The 20,074-nt window shown below is 47.9% G+C and overlaps 1 protein-coding gene across 6 annotated transcripts in view; it reads right to left on the reverse strand.

Annotated features, from left to right (window-relative positions):
* SGSM2 (small G protein signaling modulator 2) overlaps positions 1-20,074 on the reverse strand; it is a 110,231-nt gene that overhangs the window by 11,274 nt on the left and 78,883 nt on the right. For 2 of the 6 annotated variants that reach the window (XM_090025240.1, XM_090025236.1), the window contains exons 8-18: positions 17,681-17,805; positions 16,230-16,297; positions 14,650-14,813; positions 13,975-14,101; positions 12,639-12,773; positions 8,634-8,784; positions 7,819-7,883; positions 7,201-7,346; positions 6,160-6,288; positions 1,033-1,215; positions 274-687 (exon numbers count right to left, since the gene is read on the reverse strand). In XM_090025240.1, the coding sequence (XP_089881366.1) occupies positions 274-687; positions 1,033-1,215; positions 6,160-6,288; positions 7,201-7,346; positions 7,819-7,883; positions 8,634-8,784; positions 12,639-12,773; positions 13,975-14,101; positions 14,650-14,813; positions 16,230-16,297; positions 17,681-17,805 (1,707 nt within the window). The remainder of the gene's footprint in view (positions 1-273; positions 688-1,032; positions 1,216-6,159; positions 6,289-7,200; positions 7,347-7,818; positions 7,884-8,633; positions 8,785-12,638; positions 12,774-13,974; positions 14,102-14,649; positions 14,814-16,229; positions 16,298-17,680; positions 17,806-20,074) is intronic. The other 4 variants (XM_090025237.1, XM_090025238.1, XM_090025242.1 and 1 more) reach the window with 4 other exon arrangements.

Raw genomic sequence — 20,074 nt, forward strand, 5'->3', positions numbered from 1 at the left:
TCAGGTGGTTTTGGAATCTAAGCTGTTCCCTTGAGGTTCTGGCTATGCTACAACTGGGCGTAGAGAAAATGCTCTGAGTTCTGGCTTCAATCCAGAAGCAAGATGAGCAGGACAGATCTGGAGGCAGGGACTCTAATTTACCCTCCTGCTACCTGGGTGTAAGGTTGTGGTTGTGGCTTATCCTCACTAAACCCTGTCTAGAAGAATAGCTGAGACACCCTAGGGATCACTCAAAGAAGAGCACTCTACAGACTTTAAGGGAGCGCGACCTACTGTATAGGACGCAGCACAAACAGCAGCAAGATCCACTCCAGATGTTAAATAATCCAGCTGGGAGCACAGCTGTTCCTCCGGTATGGAATCCTGAGCCTCTATGGCCACCAACCCGGCTTTCTGAGCATGGACTGTGTCCAGATCTGTTCTTTCCAAGTCCATGCTCGTTTCTTCTTCTACCCCATCTTCAAAGCAGATGCTCTGCCCGTCATCGATGCTGGAGAGGATGCCTGAAGCTACAGAGTAGTTCCGAGAAGAAGGCAGCCCAGAGTCAGGAGAATCAAATTCTACCGACTGCTGCTCTACTGCAGCAACTGCTGTTGGTGTATCCACGTTCACCACAGTCAAAGAAGGGTCGTCCTGGCCCTTTAAGTCTCGTTCTGCTGAGTCCATTTCATCTACAGAGATGAATACCTGACAATTGGTAGGTAGGAGGAAAACAAAAAACAGAGCCGTTAGTTTGGCAAATCAGAGGGGTATGCAGGTACATCAGTGCAATATATAATCACTGGCTAGTAAAACATCTATTTATTACCATATGCGGGTTAAGTGTGCATGTGCAGCTTGGATCAGGGTCAGTGTATGTCTTCTTTCTCCGCCTTCCCCCCAAACAGCCCCTCAACCACCCAACGTAGCAGAAACCTTGACTGCCTGAATTATGCCGCTCCCGACCACACACAGGCTGTGCCTTGTGCACCAAGCCTCTGCCATCACTTGACAGGCAAATACTTCTCCCTGAAGATGCAACAGGCTACTCACATCATTGCTGATGGTGGAGTCCCTGTGGATCAGTCGCTGGACGTGGCTGTCGATGCTGCTGCCCGATGAAAACTTAGCCAAGGTGGCACAGTGCGACTCCTTCTCTCGCTGCTTCACTATCACCTCACAGGCTTTCCACTCTGCCATGACCTTCTGATACTGGAGAGCAATGTCTTCATCCACCTGCAAAGCAGAGGGGTCAGAAAGGCTGGATTCTCCCTGCCAAGCAGCATGCGAGAGAACCAGAGTGACGCACATAAGGAGAGAGTGAAATTAATAAAAAGATCCAACAAGAATTCAGGCTCCGAGTTGTGCGTTCCACACCCAAACTCCACGTGAAGGCCCATTTCAGCAACATGAATTAAATCCCTGTCTGTGAAAGGGAGAGAAAGTCTCTGGGCTGCGACTTGGGATACTGTCTGAGCTGACGCAAGTTGCTTTAGCCTTTCTGGGCCTCAGGGAAGTGTTACTCCCCGCATCTCAACGGGGTTGTGAGAAGAGATGCAAACACCAAGCTGTAGAAAAGGTTTCCATGGATCTGGATGCTTTCCACAAGGCTATCTATCTGAAAGGAGAAGACAGAGGGCTGTGATGGAGTTTTAAGGGCATGTCAATAAAGAAGGAAGTGGAAAGAGACAACAAAGCCACGGAGTTTGCTGCAGCAGCAAGCCAAAGATAAAGCAGCAGGGCTGGGAAATATAATGACTGCCTGCCCACATTAGCAAACCTGAAGCACCTGAGAAACCACCAGGAGTAAGTTGATCACTGCAGGCAGGATATTTTTAACCCTGTGGTGAAGATGCTCCCAGCTGCCTTCAGAAGAGCAGAGGAGCCAGTGGCGTCAGTCTGCCATACACTCTAGATGCCAGACAGGACGTGGTGCACCAATGGCTGGCTGCAGCAAAGCAACTCGTCGTCACATTGTGCTGCTTGAGCTCCCTCAGTGTGCCCCAGGGTCCAACTCCAAGTCCACAGGAAGACTCAGGAGCAGAAAGTGATTCTGCCAGGCTGGAAATTCCAGCTTGGAGATGGGCTCTGTCAAAGCTGCACTGCATGTGGCCAGATGGTGCCCCTCTGCTCCTTGCAGCAGTAAACTATCCGCTGCCACGGCTGGCTTCTTCTGCACAAAGTCAGCCTGGAAAAGCCCTGGGGCAAAATAAGGACATGCAACAATTTTGCTGCTCTGTCACTTGTCAACAGCTGGACAGAAATCATCGCTGTGAGTTGGCTGCAGGCTCTGGGCTTTGCCAGCCAGTCTTGCTACTGAAATGCTCTCACCAAAGCTGAGGGATATTTGTCACTTGAGGTAGCGGAGTCATAAATCACCAGGCACAACCTTTGGCGGGAGGCTGGAGGAGAGCCAGGCTGGAGAGTGCCCCAGGCCTGGCTGCCTAGCGCTGATGGATGGCTGCAAGATACTGCCAGAAAGCAAAGATGATAAATAATCCAGGACAGGCCCAGCTGAGAACATGGAGAGTTGAGTTCAACATGCTGAAATTACAACTGCTCTGATCTCACTTGCTTATGAATCCCTTCCATTCAATGGCGCCTTTGTTTAGGACTGGACTCCTCAGACAAACACACCATTTAGTACTGCTATTAATTACTGGCACTGCAGTCACCTCAAGGACCTGCAGCATGGACTGGGCCTCTCTGTGCAGGGTGCTGGAGAAAAGATGGCTCCAAGGAGCTGACAAGTGGGTAGCACTCCTCTAGTGCCCTCTAACAGAATAACGAAGCACCCAGCCTGCCCTGATTTATGACTTGCTGCACCTGAGCTTAGCATCATCCCTAGCTTACAGCATGGGAAGGTCGGTCAACACAGGAATGAAAGTCAGCTTTCCTCCTCACCAGGCCCATCCTTCAGATACTTGGGACTAGTCTCCCCGAGTGCTGGTTCCACATCCCCTTCCTCAAGTCCTAGGGGCACATCCCCTTCCCCAACTGAGGCAGGGTTTTTTTTGCTTGGCCGCACACTGAAGGCCCCTCCTCAGTGTTACAGTCCAGTCCTATAGGCAGGAGTGAAAGACAGAAGTAAAATACAACCCACAGCAATCAGATCACGGAGGCGGCAGGAGCAGCCAACACACATCATCTAATGGAAGAATGACTGGAAACAGGAGGCAGTTAACTCCAGTCATTAGGGAGAGGGTGATGACTGGCAATAGCAGTGCTGACATGCAAACATGCCATACTGGCACCCCCTGGGAGCTACTGCACAGCCTCAAAACTGCTCCCGCTGATGCTCAAAACGAGCTTCGCAAGGAAGGTGCTGTGGTGCCAGAGACCACGTGAGCTCCATGCACAGCATCGGTCCCATCAGAGCTCAGGCTGGCACATATGCCTCCTGCCCACGCGTGTACCTGATGGGGCTCTCCTTGCTGTGTTCTGACCATTTTCGTGGCTGGTCCTGTGATGCCATGAGACGGGCTGGGAACAGAGCAGGCCTCATGGGCAGGCCAGGGGTGGCATAAGGAGGCAGGAGGAGAAGTTGAAGTGAAGAGATTCGCCTCTTAGCTCAGCTGTTAATGGAGTGGGGCACTACCACTACCAAGGCCGCAGGGACAATCCCAATATAGGCCAGCACGCGGAAACTGCAGCACTGGACGGAACAAGGGTTAAGGTTTGGGCTGCAACTCCTGCAGCGCTCGTCTCTACTCAAGTACGGGCCTGCGTTGCACGCAGATAACAACTCTGCACTTCTGAGCAACAGGCCAGTCAGCAGAGGGGACATGGCCGAAGAGCGGGCCCATCATGTCCTGCCGGGCAGAGTTTAACCCTGAGGGGATGAGGCAATTTATTTCTCTCTGGGAGAGTACCCTACCCAATTTCAGGAAGGATTTGTCCCCAGCTCCCTCCCAACACTAAGATCTTCTGAGCAGGGCAGGCTGTGTGAATCACTGCACACTGAATGCTTCCGAGGTTAAGGCAAGATTGATTCAAGGCACAAAATTTGGATCCTGAGCCCTTCTGAACACGCCAAAGCTCCGGGCTGCCTGCCTCCAGCTTTGCTCCAAATGACTGGATTACTGGGATGGAAAAGCCAAGTCACCGCGCATTGGTGGGATGAAGGCTGCTTACACAACACCAGCAGTTGAGATGATGACTAACTGTTCAGCGTGGAAGGCTCTAGGTCAAGCCGCCTTTGTGATCTGCAGCTGCTTGCAATACCCTTGGGATATATGCTAATTGGAAGCTAGCAAGTGCCAAATATCCTGTTTATACAAAAACTGCTACTTATCCCTTGTAATCTGTTCCAGAGCCGCACCACGTACATTCTCTTGCTGGTAAGGATACACGTCGGCAGCGAGATTAGGGAGTCAGCATGCTGCGTTCCAGAGCCTACTCTCCTTTTGCACAGTGAGTAAGCATCGGGTGGGCTTGTAGCGTAAGCCCGCACCAGGCCTTGTCTGCCCAGAAAGAAGACCAAGTCCTAGTGTAGCCTTGTGGCCTTTGCGAAAGGGCAAGTCACCGAGGAGATGCACAACGGTGCGAGATGGATGTGCTGGTTGATGCTGGCTTCGTGTGCGTAGCTGGAGCACAGCAGCCTGACTCCTGCTGTCAGTCCTAGGATTTCATTCTTAACACTGGCACGAGCCTGTTTATTTCTCTCTGACAGTTCACTACTGTCTCTGCCTCCCGTTAGCCATTTGTTACAAACAGTAACGCTCGGGCCTCTCAGAGCTAATTATTTTCTGTCAAGTGCTTTGAGATCAGTTGGCGAAAGGGCATGGCTAAGAAGGGCAAAGCAGAAGTGTTCTAAGTGGATGAGCAAAAGCAGCTAATATGTAATTTAAACACGCAGAAAGATATGGTTTAATGAAGCTGAAATGTGTCCACTTAACTTAACACTTTGCACCCAACTTTCTTGGCTTTCAAGCAGGGCTAAGACAAACTCTACCCAGAAGGCAAGAAAGGAAGGGTTTATGGGCTGGTTGGCCCATGCTGAAAGGTATAATGTGGGGAAGCGTCCTTTCCAAAACTGTACAAGCAGCCTGCGACAGGGCTTACAGCCCATCAGGAAATCTAAGATGAATAGGGGAAAACGTGTGTAAATCTGAATTACAGCTGGGAAATGGGGTAAAAATAGATCTGCTCCAACTCCAGAGACAGACATCCAGTGCCACCAAAAGACAGCAATACACTGCTTGGGTTGGCAGGCTCCGGTAGGGTCACCCACTTGTATTTGGGTGGGTCTGCAGCCAGGGTGCTCTTTTCCTCCAGGCATAGACAGAGGCTAGGAGATGCTGCAGCCTCTTCCTACTTGGTTTGCCTGTGACCCTGTAATGCTTCTGTGCTGAAGGTCCCATGTGTTAGCGGGGCACAACAGTTTATGTGATGGACATTCTGACAGGGTTAGCCCCTGATCTCCAGGGCTCAGGCCCTTAACCATGTTTAACTGCACCAATATGTAGCAAATGTTGCCAACTGGGCAAAGGCCATGGGTTTGGGGGTTTTCTGGGTACCTTTAATATGGACAAGAAGTTACTATATGAAAGTCCCAAACACTTTTGCAATTACACAGGTGTTTCAAAGGAGAACAGAGGTGTTTTCATTAAAAAAAGAATACATCTTGCAGTCTGTCAGAAAGACAGAAGTGGTACATTGTGCAGGTATCTTGCAATCTAAAAAGGGACTGTTAGTAAGGTGTGCCTCAAGCTTTGCAGGTCACAAAAGCTTGATATGCACAGTTTAAAAGTAGTTGCATTAGTGTTTCAAGGTGGGGGATTTGAATTTCTGCTGTGCATCCTGGCACACTGCTGACAGTAACTGAGGAATGCACTGTCTTGGGATAGCCCCTTTCCCTCCCAGGATCAGGAAGTACTTTCCCTGCACTCATCTAAGAGCAGACCCTACACAGCTAACTGACACCCATTTTACAAATACGGAAACTGCTGAGATACAGTGAGGCTATGTGATCAGGCTGCCACAGCAGGACTCAAAACAAAGTCCTGGCTTCCAGATCTACTAGAAGGATGTTCTCAACAAAGCAGCCCCTGAAATCAGGTTTCAGATTCCTCCGAACAGCTGCATTCTTTGCGCTTTTGAAGCATTTTTCCTAACATAAGTGTTCCACCAACTGAATGCTCTTGGTTTTCCTTTCTTAACTCTGAAACTGGAACTTACCCGATCCATATCCTTCTTGGTCATGCCAAATTTGTAGTGACCTAGTAAGAAGGGCCACACTTCCTTTCGGATCTCATGCTGCACCCCACCATAGTACACTCTTCTCAGCAATTCCAGCTCCTTGTAATTCTAAAGGAGGCAGGGAGGAGACAGGATACGGGAGTTAACACAGCTGTACTCTGGGCTTGTTTGACATAAAGAAAAGCACTTGCATCTAAAAACATAATGGGCCTCAAAAAAACAAACAGTAGAATACAGAGACCCTTGTTTTTAGGGTACCAGTTCAAATTTGGCCCATTGTGCTGATGTTACCATTTGACTGCAGCACCCCAAAAAACGTCTAATGAACAGACATCCATCCAGAAACACAGCCCCATATGCTACACGATGCTGGATTCCAGAGAGCTAACTCTTTCTTACTTCTAGGACGTGATCCCTTTTAAGAGCCCCTGATTTGGAAGGCATGTATTTATGCCTCTCACTTATGCGGTTTGTGCCTGGGAGCAAGGCAAACAGCTTGAAAAGCAATAAGTAGTTTGCACTGGCACTGCCTGTGCTAGAAGTGTTCAAATGGAGTGAAGACTGCAGAGCAGCCAGAAAGGGGTAGGTGCTAAACAGTTCTAACTTGGCTTCAGGAAGCTGCCTTTAGAACTCATTCTGGCTTTTAACAAAGCATTTCAGGTCTGACCGTTTGAATGTAGTCCCCCGTAAAAGCTGCCTGCCGGGACACTCGGAGCTTGTGCAGAAGGCAACCAGACATAAAGCTGGTCACATCATTTACATCACGCATACCCTGGAGGGCCTCTGACTCCCACCCCACTGGCAGAGCAATGCAGGAACTGGGTCCGCACCAGATGTTGATAGAGGAATTCTGGCACAAGGTGTGACTTCAGGAACAGTTCCTAGAGGACAACACGAGAAGCATTCCCAGCAAAATAATGCTGAGATGCCATTTCACTGAGCACTGAGTGGGGACAGAAGAGCTGAATTTTCCTTTGAAGAACTGGGGGCTGGTGCAGAGCTCACCAAGGTCCCCTTTACCTTCTTGTCCTTCTGGTATTTGCTCCAGACCTCTTTCGTTAGGCCTCCTGTGGCGCTGGTCGGTTTGTCGGGTGGGATGATGGTGTGGTTCACAAGAGCAGACAGATGTGTTCGCACTGTAGACAAATGACGGCAGTAGGCAAGCCCTGCATTTGGTGGGGGAGAGTGGCAAGATCACGTAAGTGAGAAGGAACCCGTACAGCAGGCCCTTTTAAAAACCAAAGTGGACAGTTGAAGCTTAGAGCAAACACCCTAAAACAAAGCAAGTCTGCACATGCGCTGGGCAGAACGAAGGCTTGCAGAGCTGATGGCACACTCAGTTCAAAGAGGAAAGTGAAACTGAAAGGTGGATTAAGAAAGGAAAGAGGGAAGGAACAGAGCTGTAAGCCTCTGTTCTCCGCTGCTGCTTACAGAAGCCTGGATATTTGGGCCAAGAGTTTGATCTTCTTAATGTTCTGAGTTGATCCGACTCCTTATAAAGATAAGGGACAACTTCACCCTCTCACCTACACATGCTCAGGTACCTAACAGTGGAGTCCTCCTACAAGCAAGCATGTGGCTGCAGCAGGAGCTGAGTGCACCATGCTAACATCCCCCTTGGTGAAAAGCTTCACTTACATCCATAGAAGGCTCTGGAGACAATTTGTCTCTTCATGCTTTCACACAGCATCTTTAACGGGGTTCTGGAGAGAGACATTTTTGACAAGAATGAAGTTGGGTCACACAGATTAACATTCCCACTTGGCTAATAAACACCCCGCTTCTCTGAAGCAAGCTGCCACCCTAAGGCCTATCTAGCAGAAAAGCTCATGTCACAAAATATTAAAACTTGTGGCGCTGCCTCAGACGGTTTATCAGGTACCTTGCAGCAACTGGATACTCTGGTGACATTGCTGAGGTCACTGATCAATTATATTCCTAGCTGTCCTCTGCCAGATTAGTTGCTGGCTAGCTTGTTACCACAACCCTGAAGTGCCACTTGGGCTTGGGGGTTTCTGCCAGCGGCACTGCCTTGCAATCAATCCCAGATGGACCTGAGAGTCTCTAGCTAGACTGGTGCAACCGCAACAGCCCTGAGTTACCTGCACAGAAAGGAAGCTACTGAAAGCGGGCCTCAGAAGCGCCAGCAGGACTTAGGCGCCCATGTTCATCTGTTCCCCCCACCCCAGTCTCAAGCATCTATCCTTGAGCTGGAACCTCAGAGCCAACATCAGTTCTGAAACATGACTTAGGCATTTTTAAACTCTTGATCCCTTAGTGTCTGATATTGCAACCAACAAGCCCACGCTGGATTTCCCTGTGTAGGAGAGCAAGAGCACTCGCACATCATGTGCCTGCAAAGTGCTCCACAGGCCACGCAGCCAAAGCTTTCCCACCACTATCTGCCTTCTGCAGTTGGGGCCAAGCTGGCTCGCTGAGCACACCCTGCTTACCTGTCGTGTATGCAGTTGCAGCAGCTGGGGAGGTCATAAGGAGAGCTGCCCGTCGAACAGGAGAGACACGAGGAGCCTTGGCTACAGTGCTCCAGCTGCCATGACAACAAGCTTGCACTAAATCCCTGCATCTCTATCATGTCGCTGGGGTCTGAGGAAAGAAAAACATCTGGGCATAAACTTTTTCCCCTGGTGTGCCCTGATGGCTTTGTGCTTCACTTTGCTGCAGACTGTAGCCTCCGTGCCAGGAAGGGGAGAACACAGCCCTACTGCCCCATAAACACTGCTCACTAGTGCTGCTAAGACCACTAAAATCATCTTTAGTAACCCCAATGCACAGCTGACTGCGTGTTTTCAAACAACAGCGTGAGAGAGGTTGCACTGCTGCTTTGCAGGGGCCAGATTTGCAGCCCCATGCTGCCCTGGACCTGAGCTGTCATGCCCCCGCGCTCCTGGAGTCCCTCCATTAAGACCAGCCAGGAGCCACACAGGTAGGAGCTGCTGAGAAATGGAGTCTGGCCAGTGGCCGGATCTGCCATTTTGCCCACCCCTGCACTGGAGGAACATTTTACTACAAGAAGCCATCATGAGTTCACGGAGTTTGACCATTCCTGCTCAAAAACAATTTCACTCGGTGATTTCTGCAATGGCTCCACAGCTTCCAGCTGAGTTCGGATTAAGAAGTCCACACCTTCCAGGGTCACACTTTTATAATGAAAGGAGAATTTTTTCCTCTTAATACCCAGGGCCTGATCCTAAAACAGTTACTTGCAGGGGAAGAGAGAGTCCCACGCTGAGTTCCACTGACTTCCACGGGAATATTACAGAAGTCACGGTACTTGGGAGGTGGAACTGGAGAAAGTGACTCAACTACCCAACCTCAGCCCTACCCCAAGCTTCTTGCTGTTCCCAATTTGCCTCAGCAAAATCCTAGTTCACAAAAGAACAAGGCTAAACATCAATAGTAAAAATGTATTCCATGTGCCTGGAAATCTGGGATGCCGCCCCTCATCTGTTCGGTATCAACAGCAACCCCTTCTGTGCCCCTGTTGCTCAAAGGCATCATTTTAATGATTGAGTTCACGGCTCTGAACACAGCGCCTGTTCCACATGGGTGTACCCAGGTGCCTGCAGTCTCGGGGGGGGGGGGGGGGGGGGGGGGTTGTGCAAATGGAACGAGTGTCGGGATCTGGACTCAAAGCCTCAAGGCAAAGATGCTCGAAAGTAAGTTGGTAATTTGGAGTCCCCAGCTTGACACACCTTTACATGGGCCTGGAAACTGGGCTTCTTTCAGGTGTCTCTAGAGAGACAGCCATGAAAGAGAGATCACTAGTTGCTTTTGCCAATCATGGCTCCAGTTCTTAACCTTTTCCAGCTGTTGCTTTTCATAAATAACTGGCCTTTCAGCTCACCCATGATTTAAAATTAAGGCAGAAGACACAGCATTGGATGCCATCGCATTCACATGTGCAAGCAAATTTCCATCCCTTGGGCTGCGCTTTTAAAATGTCTCGGTGGGGGCGGAGGGGGGATTCCAAACCATCTCATGCATTCTGCTTTGCAGGCAACAAGACAGGCTTTTGCTTTCACTTTTTTGTTTGCTTTAAACGGGCTCTTTTAAATCTGGATTTCACCATCAATGCAACATAAAGCATTTTAACGGCAGCTCTCGAGGGGAATAATAAATATCCGTGAACATAAAAAAGCACAGGCTCATGCGGAAGCAGTCACATAGATATTACACTTCACAGAACAACAGTAATGAAAAAATGCTCTTCACCTTAATTCTTCAGGAAGGAGCTGAATGACCAAGTATTTATTGCAGCTTCTCATTTGGTTCAAATAAAAGCCATTGGACAAAACAAATCTTTTTAGAATTTTTTTCACCTCCCCCTCCACAGACAAGAAAAAAGTGGGTTGGTTGGTTTGTTTTTTTAAAGGAACAATAGACTTTAAAAATGAGAGAACCCCACAGAACCTAAGGATTCAGATGAAAGGTACCTGAATTAGTGAAGAATTAGAGTGAACAGCATCTTCATTTTATTCAATTGTGGTGCTGGCGGTTTTAATCTGCAACTCTGCCCACATGCAAGAGTCAAGCATGTTGAAAAAAAATCAAAAGCAAATGGCTAGCCAACCCAATACAACAGTGTTGTCATTATTTCAAAGGAGCGCTGATGGGCTGACAAAAGCCAATCAAGTCTAGTTTGCTGACACGAATTGCTGCTGAACAGTCCGGTAGTCCTAGCTCTGCTGTCAACATTAATGGCCATTTAAAATCATTCCATGTTTTTTTTTTTTTAAGTGACTGAGTCTCCAAAACAAAACTAAGTAGATTTGAGGTGAAGGTAGCTTTTTCAATCTAACCTTTGCTGGCATGCAACACTAGCCCGCTCTTGCCCTAAACTCTCTTTGTTCTCATCTGCACAACACACTCCTCACTTCAATATTCCTGCAAGCGGTAGCTTTCTACTGAAAGAGGAGTGCTCTTTGGTGGTGGTTCTTCTCTGTCCCTTTGACAGAACGTGGAAATCCAGCTTAGGTTTGCTGTGGTCAGCCTTTTGATTTGATGGTTGTTTGAGGGACCTGTTTGAAGCAAGGACGATCTTTGTGGGTAAGCATCCATGTCACAACTGGACGGCACTACAACAGTTGCTGAAGAGAAAAAGCTAAAAGCCCTATGCCGATTCATCCTTGGATAGCCACAGCCAGGGTGCAGATGAGGTACACTCAGCCCCTGGGCCACCGTTTTGTCAGCTTATGGGATAAGAGATGGGTCTTTTCACCTTCTCCCATGTCCCTGTCCTGCTTCAGGGTGTGTGGTATGGTGTTTGTTGTTATTCTTCTGAATCTTTCTGTATTCGCAATACAGGGTAGTGAGAAAACCATGCTGGTGCATGCAGAGCACTGAAGGAAAAACAGCGATATAAAAACCAAAGCCTTGAATCTATGCTGCAGGGATACAGAGAGAACATGTAGCATTTAAAAGGGATCCATCCCTGACATCCACTCTGTGCAGGACCTGCAGACTCAATCACACGCAGGACTAGAGATGTGATTCTAACCTCCTAGCTACTGGCTGTTACCGGTAAATCAATGGAGCCTGTTTTCTTGGCAAAGGAAGAGCACGTTAAACTTATACAACATGCACCCAAGAGGTCTGGCATGGAAACAGGGCACTGACTGGTAGGCCGGCAGCAGACAGAGATGGGTTTGCTCCTGAATCGGCTGAGTCCCGGGAAGCCACGGCCACAGGGAAGCTTGTGCTTGGGCAGGACGAGTCTGAAGAGTTCCATGAGGGAAGACCAGAGTGAAACTGGTACAAACACTCCTGCAGATGCTTCTTCCTCCCTCTTTACCGACTGGCTGTACTCTTGAGCCCCTTTCTAGAGTGTTAGGACTCCTGCTGTCCCAATGCAGGCTGCTCCGCCTTGCGCAGGGGACTTCTGCTGAACACCAGGCTGTTTGCTCCTTAGGACAGGAGGAATCCTGAGTCTCCAGAAGAATGCAGTCAGGTCCTGATCATCTGCTAATTAGACCACTTTGCATCATTATTAATGAAGCACTTTTGAAGGGGAAGGGTAGCAGCTGATCCTCTGAAATCCATCACTATATGGAGTGGCCATAAAATCGAGTAGCCTACGCAGGAGAGCATAAAGCTGCATTACGCTCCATTTCTCTGTGAGCAAGGGACGAGATTTGGATCTTACGATGATGCTGACGGGGTTCAATTCTGTAAGAGAGATGATGATGGCATGTTCACTGGCTTCAGAATGACCTTGAAAAAGAGGTGCTATTGACCCTGTACCCACAGGTTGCACCTGCCCTCTCAACCGGCTGCACAGTGGCCACGTTACGTCAGATTGGCTCCTCTGACCTCAGGGTGGAAGCAAACAAAATGTCTGTCCAAAATGTCTGTCCTGCAATAATGCCAACACTGTTGTATGCATCAGCGGAGTGCACTGCCACGGGGCTCTGGGGCACAGGGGAGAGGAAGATAAAAACCTTTCATCCTATTAGGAGCTGTGAGGTTCCGAGAGCAGATCATTGATAGCATTGCGTGTAGCTTATCTTCCTCCTCCTCGTCATCGTCGACAGAGGCAGAGCGGCTGGCAGCTAAGTGGTGGTAGTTAATAGTTACTGCTCAAAGAAAATAGTGAAAGAGGAGCATAAGAAGAGAGGACTTTGTTCTATGGGAAGTCTTAAAAGGACATGTTCAACAGAGATGAAAAGGAGTTGGGGTCTTCCCCCTCCTTTTGGGGATGGGAGGGGAGGAACATTTCTCAAGGGCATATTCTCCATTGGGCAAAATTTCCACCTGGCCAATGTCAGCCCCGAATGTGTGCATTATAGTGAAGGCACCGACAGAGTTTGCTTCACCCAACTAGACAGCACCTGGGAAGCATGCTCCAGATGGGCATGACCTCATCTGTGGGTGCGTACCAGCTTGAAAATCTAGTCTACGTTGCAGGGAGGGGGAGGGGGGCAGGGGGAAGGAGAGGTTTAACTGAACGGTTTAGCTGTAATGGGAACGTCACATGCAGAAATAGCCTGAAAAGCTGGACCCTGAGCCACACTTGAGGAAATCATTACTTTCCAGCTTCCGTGTCAGTGGCCTCAAGAATGAGCACGGTGGCAGAAAACCAAAGTGAACTATGTCTTGTTTGCAGAGAATTCAAATTCACTAAAAAGAAGGGGTGGTGGTAGTTTGTTTTTTGAGGGGTAAGAGAGCCTTTATTTCATCACTGTGAAGCTTTTGGACACAAAACCAGAACAAGCTTGGCTTGCGTGGGGCTTGGGTTTTTTGGCAATTTAAAACGATGGTTAGTCGTTTGGTCTGACAGCCCATTTGCTAGCAAGCAGTCTGGCCAATGAAAGTACTTCCTTTCTGGAGCAGAACTGCTCTTTGACTAGCTATGACAATCCTTCCCTTGGTTTCTGTCTGAAAGTCCTGCTGCACCAACTAAACTTTGGCCTTGTTCACCGAAGGCTCCCCTGCAGCACACAGAAAACTCTGCTCTCAAATCTACCCTATTTCTGTTTGGGATAATGAAGGTTAAGTTTTAGCAGCTTTAAAAAAGCCCATATTAAACTGGACCATCAGCAATTAACTAACAGGCCCAAAAGCGTCTATGGCAAAATCCTCTGTTAGAAGAGAAACTTCTAGCTTATTTCTTCCAGCTCTTCTGGTATATTAAACTAAAATTTCAGACTGAAGGTGGGGTGGAGTGGCACCTTAGAGACTAACTGGTTTAGAGAGGCACAAACTTTCATATGTAGGCGACAACCTCCTTTGTCAGATGCTAAATGTTTAGACTGAAAAAACAGTGAAGGGACTTACTGTTCTCATGCTTGTGTCCTGGGTAGATAATTCTGAAGACATAGTCTGTAGCAGTCTCCTCTTGCATTTCATCTAGATCCACTGACTTGTTACTATTCCGTTTCCGGAGCTTTGGAAACACTTTACCCTGTGGTGAAAACAACCCAAGAGATTCAGCTATTGAGAGTCATGCTGGTGTAGCAGGAACAGACTCCAAAGGGCTTTCAACTAAGAGAGTCTAAGGATAAGCACAGCCTCTTGAGGAGTAGGCCAGGAAGGGCTGCAGCCACGTGAGAAGCAAGCAGTATCAGCTATTTGCTACGTATGCAGCTTGCAATAGGATACAACAGGAGCTGGGCATCTGAGGCCCTAGGGATCCTTTGAAAATCCAAGGCCTGACCAAGATGCATGACCAGTGCATTAGTGGGAAGGTGCTCATTCAAAGGAATGGAGTAAGGAGTGGTCAGCCTATAACAAGGGGTGCAAAAACATGGTCTTCCCTCTCTCAGTGGCTGGAAGCAATCCATCAGTTGGGCAATATCCCCAGTGATATCAAGTCAGATGGTCGTGGGGGTGATTTTTGCTTGATTTCTTCTCCCATACTGCGCATGTATTTGTATTAGGGTGGTGCTGTTGCATGGGACAAAAATATTAAGATCCCCTTGACCCCGATGAGTTTGCAGGAAATGACAGTACCTTGCCCTGTTGGGACCAAAGCGGTGGCTCTAGTTGCCCTCGGGGCAGAAGGCCATTTTCGAGGCAAGAGAGGAAAGCAAGGAGGTGGCCTCCCTGCGGGAAATGGAGCGGAGGTCTCTGAATCCCATCCTGACTCACCAACACTAATGTCCCTCCACTTTCTGCTGAAAGGGAAACAGGAGTGAGTTCATGCTTCCTTTCACCCTGTTAAAATCATCATCTTCCAGCCCTTGCTTTCAGAGGGGATTCTATTTGGGGCTCTCTCAAAAAGTCCTGTTAAATTACAGCAAGAACATTACAAACTAGATTCCTTGCCTGCAGGTGTAAAATTTCCAGGGGTACCACGGCTACAAGTAACCTCTGATAGTCCCTGAACAGCCAGTTGTAAACAGTATTCATTATATATAAAACAGAGAAATGGGAGTAAAAGTAACTGTCTTGTGTATTAAATAGGTTAGCATAGATGCATGCAATCTAAAACAGAAACGCCATGTACTGCTAATATGGGATGCAGTCAAGGGTAGTACACTAGTGCAATTTGGACGTCTAGCTGCATCCATTGGTCGGGCCATTCAAATACAGAGAAATGGTTTCAGTGACTTAAAGTTATGGAGGGTGCTTGGGAAGAATGGTTACTGATGACTGTGAGGCCACAGATCAAGAAAGACTTTTCACCCTGAAGCCAAGGTCCTGGGTGTAAATCCCTGAAAGATTTCACACCTGTTAATCTGCCTTCCCTTGGAATAAGCTTAGTCCACCAACCATGCAGGCAGACTTGCACCAGTGGCTGGAGAACAACACCAGGCATGGCCAAGCCATCTCTCCCACAATTTCTCATCTATTTTTTTTTCTTTCTAAAGGGCGTTGCAGTGATGTTGCTGGCAGGATTACTATCCAGACATCTCAGTGCCGCACAGGCTGAGTGACCTGGGAAAATTGGAGGGGATAAGACAAGCAAAGCTATACCAGCATTACAAATACTCATCTCTTACTGATCTATGAACCAGCTCAGTGGGTACAAGCATTAATATCTATCAGCATGGTCTGGTAGCCACAGTGAAGGGAGGTAATGAAAATTCAGAGAGAGAGAAACCATCCAGGAAAGCATCTATAGGATGTGTTCCTATATTCCAGTATTTTAAATTTCACTTTCCATATCCTAGAGTTCAGATTTGGCTCCAGTCAAAATGCTAATTGCATTTAATTTGGAGCTGTGGCTTAAACTTTTGGGAGGATAGGGGGTAGAGATGGGGTCTTTTAGCTTAAGCAGCTGACACTTATGCTTTAGGTTTCAGATTTGATGACAAACTCTCAGGTGTATCATGCCAAGCTGACACTTGTCAGAGAAAAAAAAAAATAAGGCCCCAAGACTGTACTGAACATAGTGAGCCAGGGATGCTTGGAAAGGCTTTAGGCAGAGAAATTCTCATTACCTCCTTCAGCGAAGGAAGCCAAAGGAGAAAAACATTGCCTGCCCCATTGCACTAAATACCTAACAGGCAGCAATATACCCTGCTCCCAGCATTACCATGCCACATGCAGAAATGAGGCACCTCTGTGATGAGAAGGCTTATGCTTACGTTGCTGATGGCAGTGTATGCAGACGATCTGACTGAATGGCACGATTAAGGCGTAGTCCCAGTAAACACTGAAAGGAAGAGAATGCAGGACACCTCGTTTTTCAGGTGCTGTGCCAGAGCTGCATCGGAGTGCCCAGTACAAGGATAAGCCCATCACCAAACTGAGAGCTGCTCTCTGAACTTGGCCAAATAAATGGAACTTCCGGCAGTTAAAAAGTGAAGGAACGGGATGGATGTGGTGTGCGCCTCTGCAACCGGCCGATTTACAGTCAATCCTCTTAGCTCCTTGCTTCAAGCAAATGCCTCATTCTCAGGACTCTACTTGGGCTAGGAATCAGGACTCCTGTGATTGATTTTTGACATAATTCCTGCATACGGTCGTTAAATCAACTGGGTCCCAAGGACCCACCACTGAAATTCCATGGAAACAGGAGTCCTGCCTTGGACTTCCAGTTGGCAGAACTCATTTCCCGTTTTGCTGTTGAAACCAAGAGCTGAGGGATTTTGTTTTGTTTGGTTCTTTTTAAGAAAAAAAAGACTGGACATTTGTGTGTGACACAAGAACTGCCCAGTTCATAAAACTAAGGATTAAACACCATTTGTGGGGATAGAAAGTCTCAGATTCAGATTAGGGTATACCCAACACCAAGCAGCTAGGGATTGGGAGAAAGGTTCCCTAGGGACTGGTTTGCACCTGCAGGGTTTCTTTCATCTCCGTTGGATGCAGCAGGGGATGGGATACTTAGGCCACTAGAGGTGACGGACCTGTATTCTACTAAAGGGCGGCAGTATCACACTGCTTCCTTGAGGGTGAATTAATAAATGATTGCTTAGTGTTCTGAGATGCTGTGAAGGGATGATGGGAGGGAACTTCAAACCCAGAGGCCCTGAATAAAACTTATTTTTTTAATGGATCCTAAAACTGGGCAACAGTTCATGCAAGATCAGATCATCTAAAGTATGTTAGGGCAGCACTGGCTCTGCATAGTGACCAACAATTTTAAAGTAATAAAATGTCAGAATTGCCACACAGCAAATACTGTTTTTCTCCCTGGCCAGCGTTTGTTTATAAGCAATTTTGGACAGTTTCCCCCAATTTCTGCCTGTTACTAGTATTACCATTGCACTGGGAGGTTTCCCAAAGATCACAAGCATCCCGTTTTCTGGCTACTGAGTAAGTGCACAGTGAGAAACTGTCCTTGAGTGGATCTTATTGTCCAACAATACACACAAGGAAGGAAAATGGAGGCACAACATACTATAGTGCCTTGCCCAAGTGATGAGGTGAACAGGAGCCAAGATAAAATTCATGTCCTCTGCCTCCCAGCCCCTTGCCCATATGAAGGATCATGCCCTTTTTATTAAATCAACACAGCTACTTCCTTAGTCAAGTGCATCTTCAATACACCAAAAGTATGTGCTTCCAGTCTTCTCTGCAAAGTCAATGTTACCTTTTCTCGAGTTCTGAATCCCCTAGGGTCCCATTCATAAGCTGGTTCGGGGTCCATTTCAGAGTCAAGTTATCTGCTGACTGATGCAGGGAGAGATACCCAGGAATTGCCTCCATATCATCTCTCTGTTTAAGAAAGAATATACATATAAAGATACTCTAGCTCTGCGTGCATTGCCAGTGAGCTGTTATAACATGCAGCTAACGCAAGCGGCTTATCTTAATGTACAATCCTAGTGGAGTAAAAGCATCACTCTTATCTGGACGGAGACAGACCCTGAGTTGTGGGTAGAGGGTTACCTCCGACTGAAAATGGGAGGCCTAATGAAAAACGTCTTGCATCTGAAAGTCTGTCTTACTTTAAACCAGCTACACAGTTGGTCCAATGAAAGGACACCACCCTAAGAAATCCTTGCTTCTTGCATAACTCTATGAAGGAAAGGACTTGGGTTTATTTCCAATAGCAGGCCCATAAGCAGGGCATGGTAAGTAAAGCTCTGCTCGCCACAGGGTTCAAGCTGCATTTTTCAGACTGAAAAACATTTTACTAACCAATGCCATGTCCCCAGTCCTGCAAAATAAACCATCATGCTGTAGGTGACCTTTGTTTCTGTGCGGCTCAGGCTGAATTACCTCAGCTCCCACTTTCTAACCAACTAGTTCCTGTGAGTAGATGAGTCAGAAATAGGAACAGTTATTGACTCCTGTCAGTTGAACAGAGCAGCTTAACATGTGAAGCAGCCTGGGTCACAGAGACCCAGACATGAGCACTTCAGACCTGTGGCGCTCACTCGGGCATTGCAATATTCGGGCTTTTACGACACCTTAAAACTCCAAACATCAGCTGTGAATCCACTTAAACACACACCCAAACCCCAACCAAGCTGAGTCTCTGCTCTCTGGCTGCAATTACAGGGTTGGTCAGTCGGAACTATGCTTTTTTTTCCCCAGCAGGAAATGGCAACTTCCACAAAAGCTAAGATAGGCAGGAGGCCTTTCTTGTCCCACATGGGCCTGGTGTCCTCAGAAACTCTCCATATTTACTGCACCTCCTCACCAGATTACTGGAGTGGGCAAAACAGATGACTTCCAGACTCACCAGCTGATGAAATCAAGCCCGCAAGAGCCTTCAAAGCAGCCCAAAATTGTTGCTTTGCTGATGGTCGGTTCGAGTGTGCACTGTACAGCAGCAACAGCGCAATGCAGGGATAGGCGGGCCGGACACAGGGTCCACTGCATCCAATACATGCTCCACAGACAGCTTGTGTCTGTCTTCCTACATCCTCCTTTCTAAGAACTTGCTGTTCTTTCAGAACCTGCATCTTTCTGACCCTTACAGGAAGGAGGAAAAAGTCTGCTCTCAAAACTATATTTGCCGAGATCTCGGATGGTCGCATGGACAGACACCGCTTGCTAAGTGCAGCAGCAAGCCTAGCAGGGGTTGCAACACCTGCCCCAAGGTCCCTGCTGCCCCAGCTGCACTGCCAGCTAGTGTGAAGTTAGCTCAAGTGTGATCTATGCGAGTGGCAGAATGGACTAAGACTGAGGGATCTGGGCTCCCTTTATTCAAATAATCAGAGGAGCTGGGGGGCAGGTGCTAGGGCACAGTTGACAGCCCAGAAGTTGCACGTTCGAGGATATAACAGAACTGGTTGCAGCATGGCCCTGTCAGATTCCAATGAATCTGCAAATTCTGCTGAATACCTGGACACAAGGACATGAAAAAGAAGAGGATCAGAGGAGCTAAGGTAGATCCAGCAGTGAAACAGGGATAGTTTTAATCTTTCTCCTGTCAGCTGTTAGAGTAACTTTCCCAACAGGACAGTTGCAGTACAACAGCACTGGCAGAAAGGGGAGAAGGATCAAGCAGATTTTGGGTGGTTATACTGCAATATCAGACTCTAATTATCTGTTGCTCCATGTTGTCCCAAAAGGACCGCCTCCCTGCCAGCCATTAGCTTAAAAAAAAAAAGTTCTCAATTAGAGCCCAGATGGAAGCCCATGCTGCTCCCAGTCACATCTCCCTTCCACTACGCCTTCATCCTCTGGGGTATTTGCCTTTCAGCAAAACTGGGCACATACTCTTCCAGCTCATGCCACTTGGGGGCCTAGCAGCTCCTCCATGCTTCCAACCAGGCACAAATCTCAGTGCTTTGTTTGAAAAGCAGTCAAGGATCAGGTTTAAAAGCAACATCAGGAAAGTGGGAGTATTTTCAGATCCATGTTGCTCCCCACTCCTGGTTCAGTGGAAAAGATGGACAGATGTGGGTAACATTCCTGGCTCTAGCACTGACTTCTTTGTGACGTCGGCCAAGAGCTTCCCTCTTCGATGCCTGCCACCTTTGTCTCTCTTGTTCATTTTGACTCTCCTCTTTCAGGCAGGAACCACCTCTCA

This window comes from Crocodylus siamensis, chromosome 13 (genome assembly GCF_052110815.1).
Source record: "Crocodylus siamensis isolate JL-2025a chromosome 13, ASM5211081v1, whole genome shotgun sequence".
NCBI classification, from domain to species: Eukaryota; Metazoa; Chordata; order Crocodylia; family Crocodylidae; genus Crocodylus; species Crocodylus siamensis.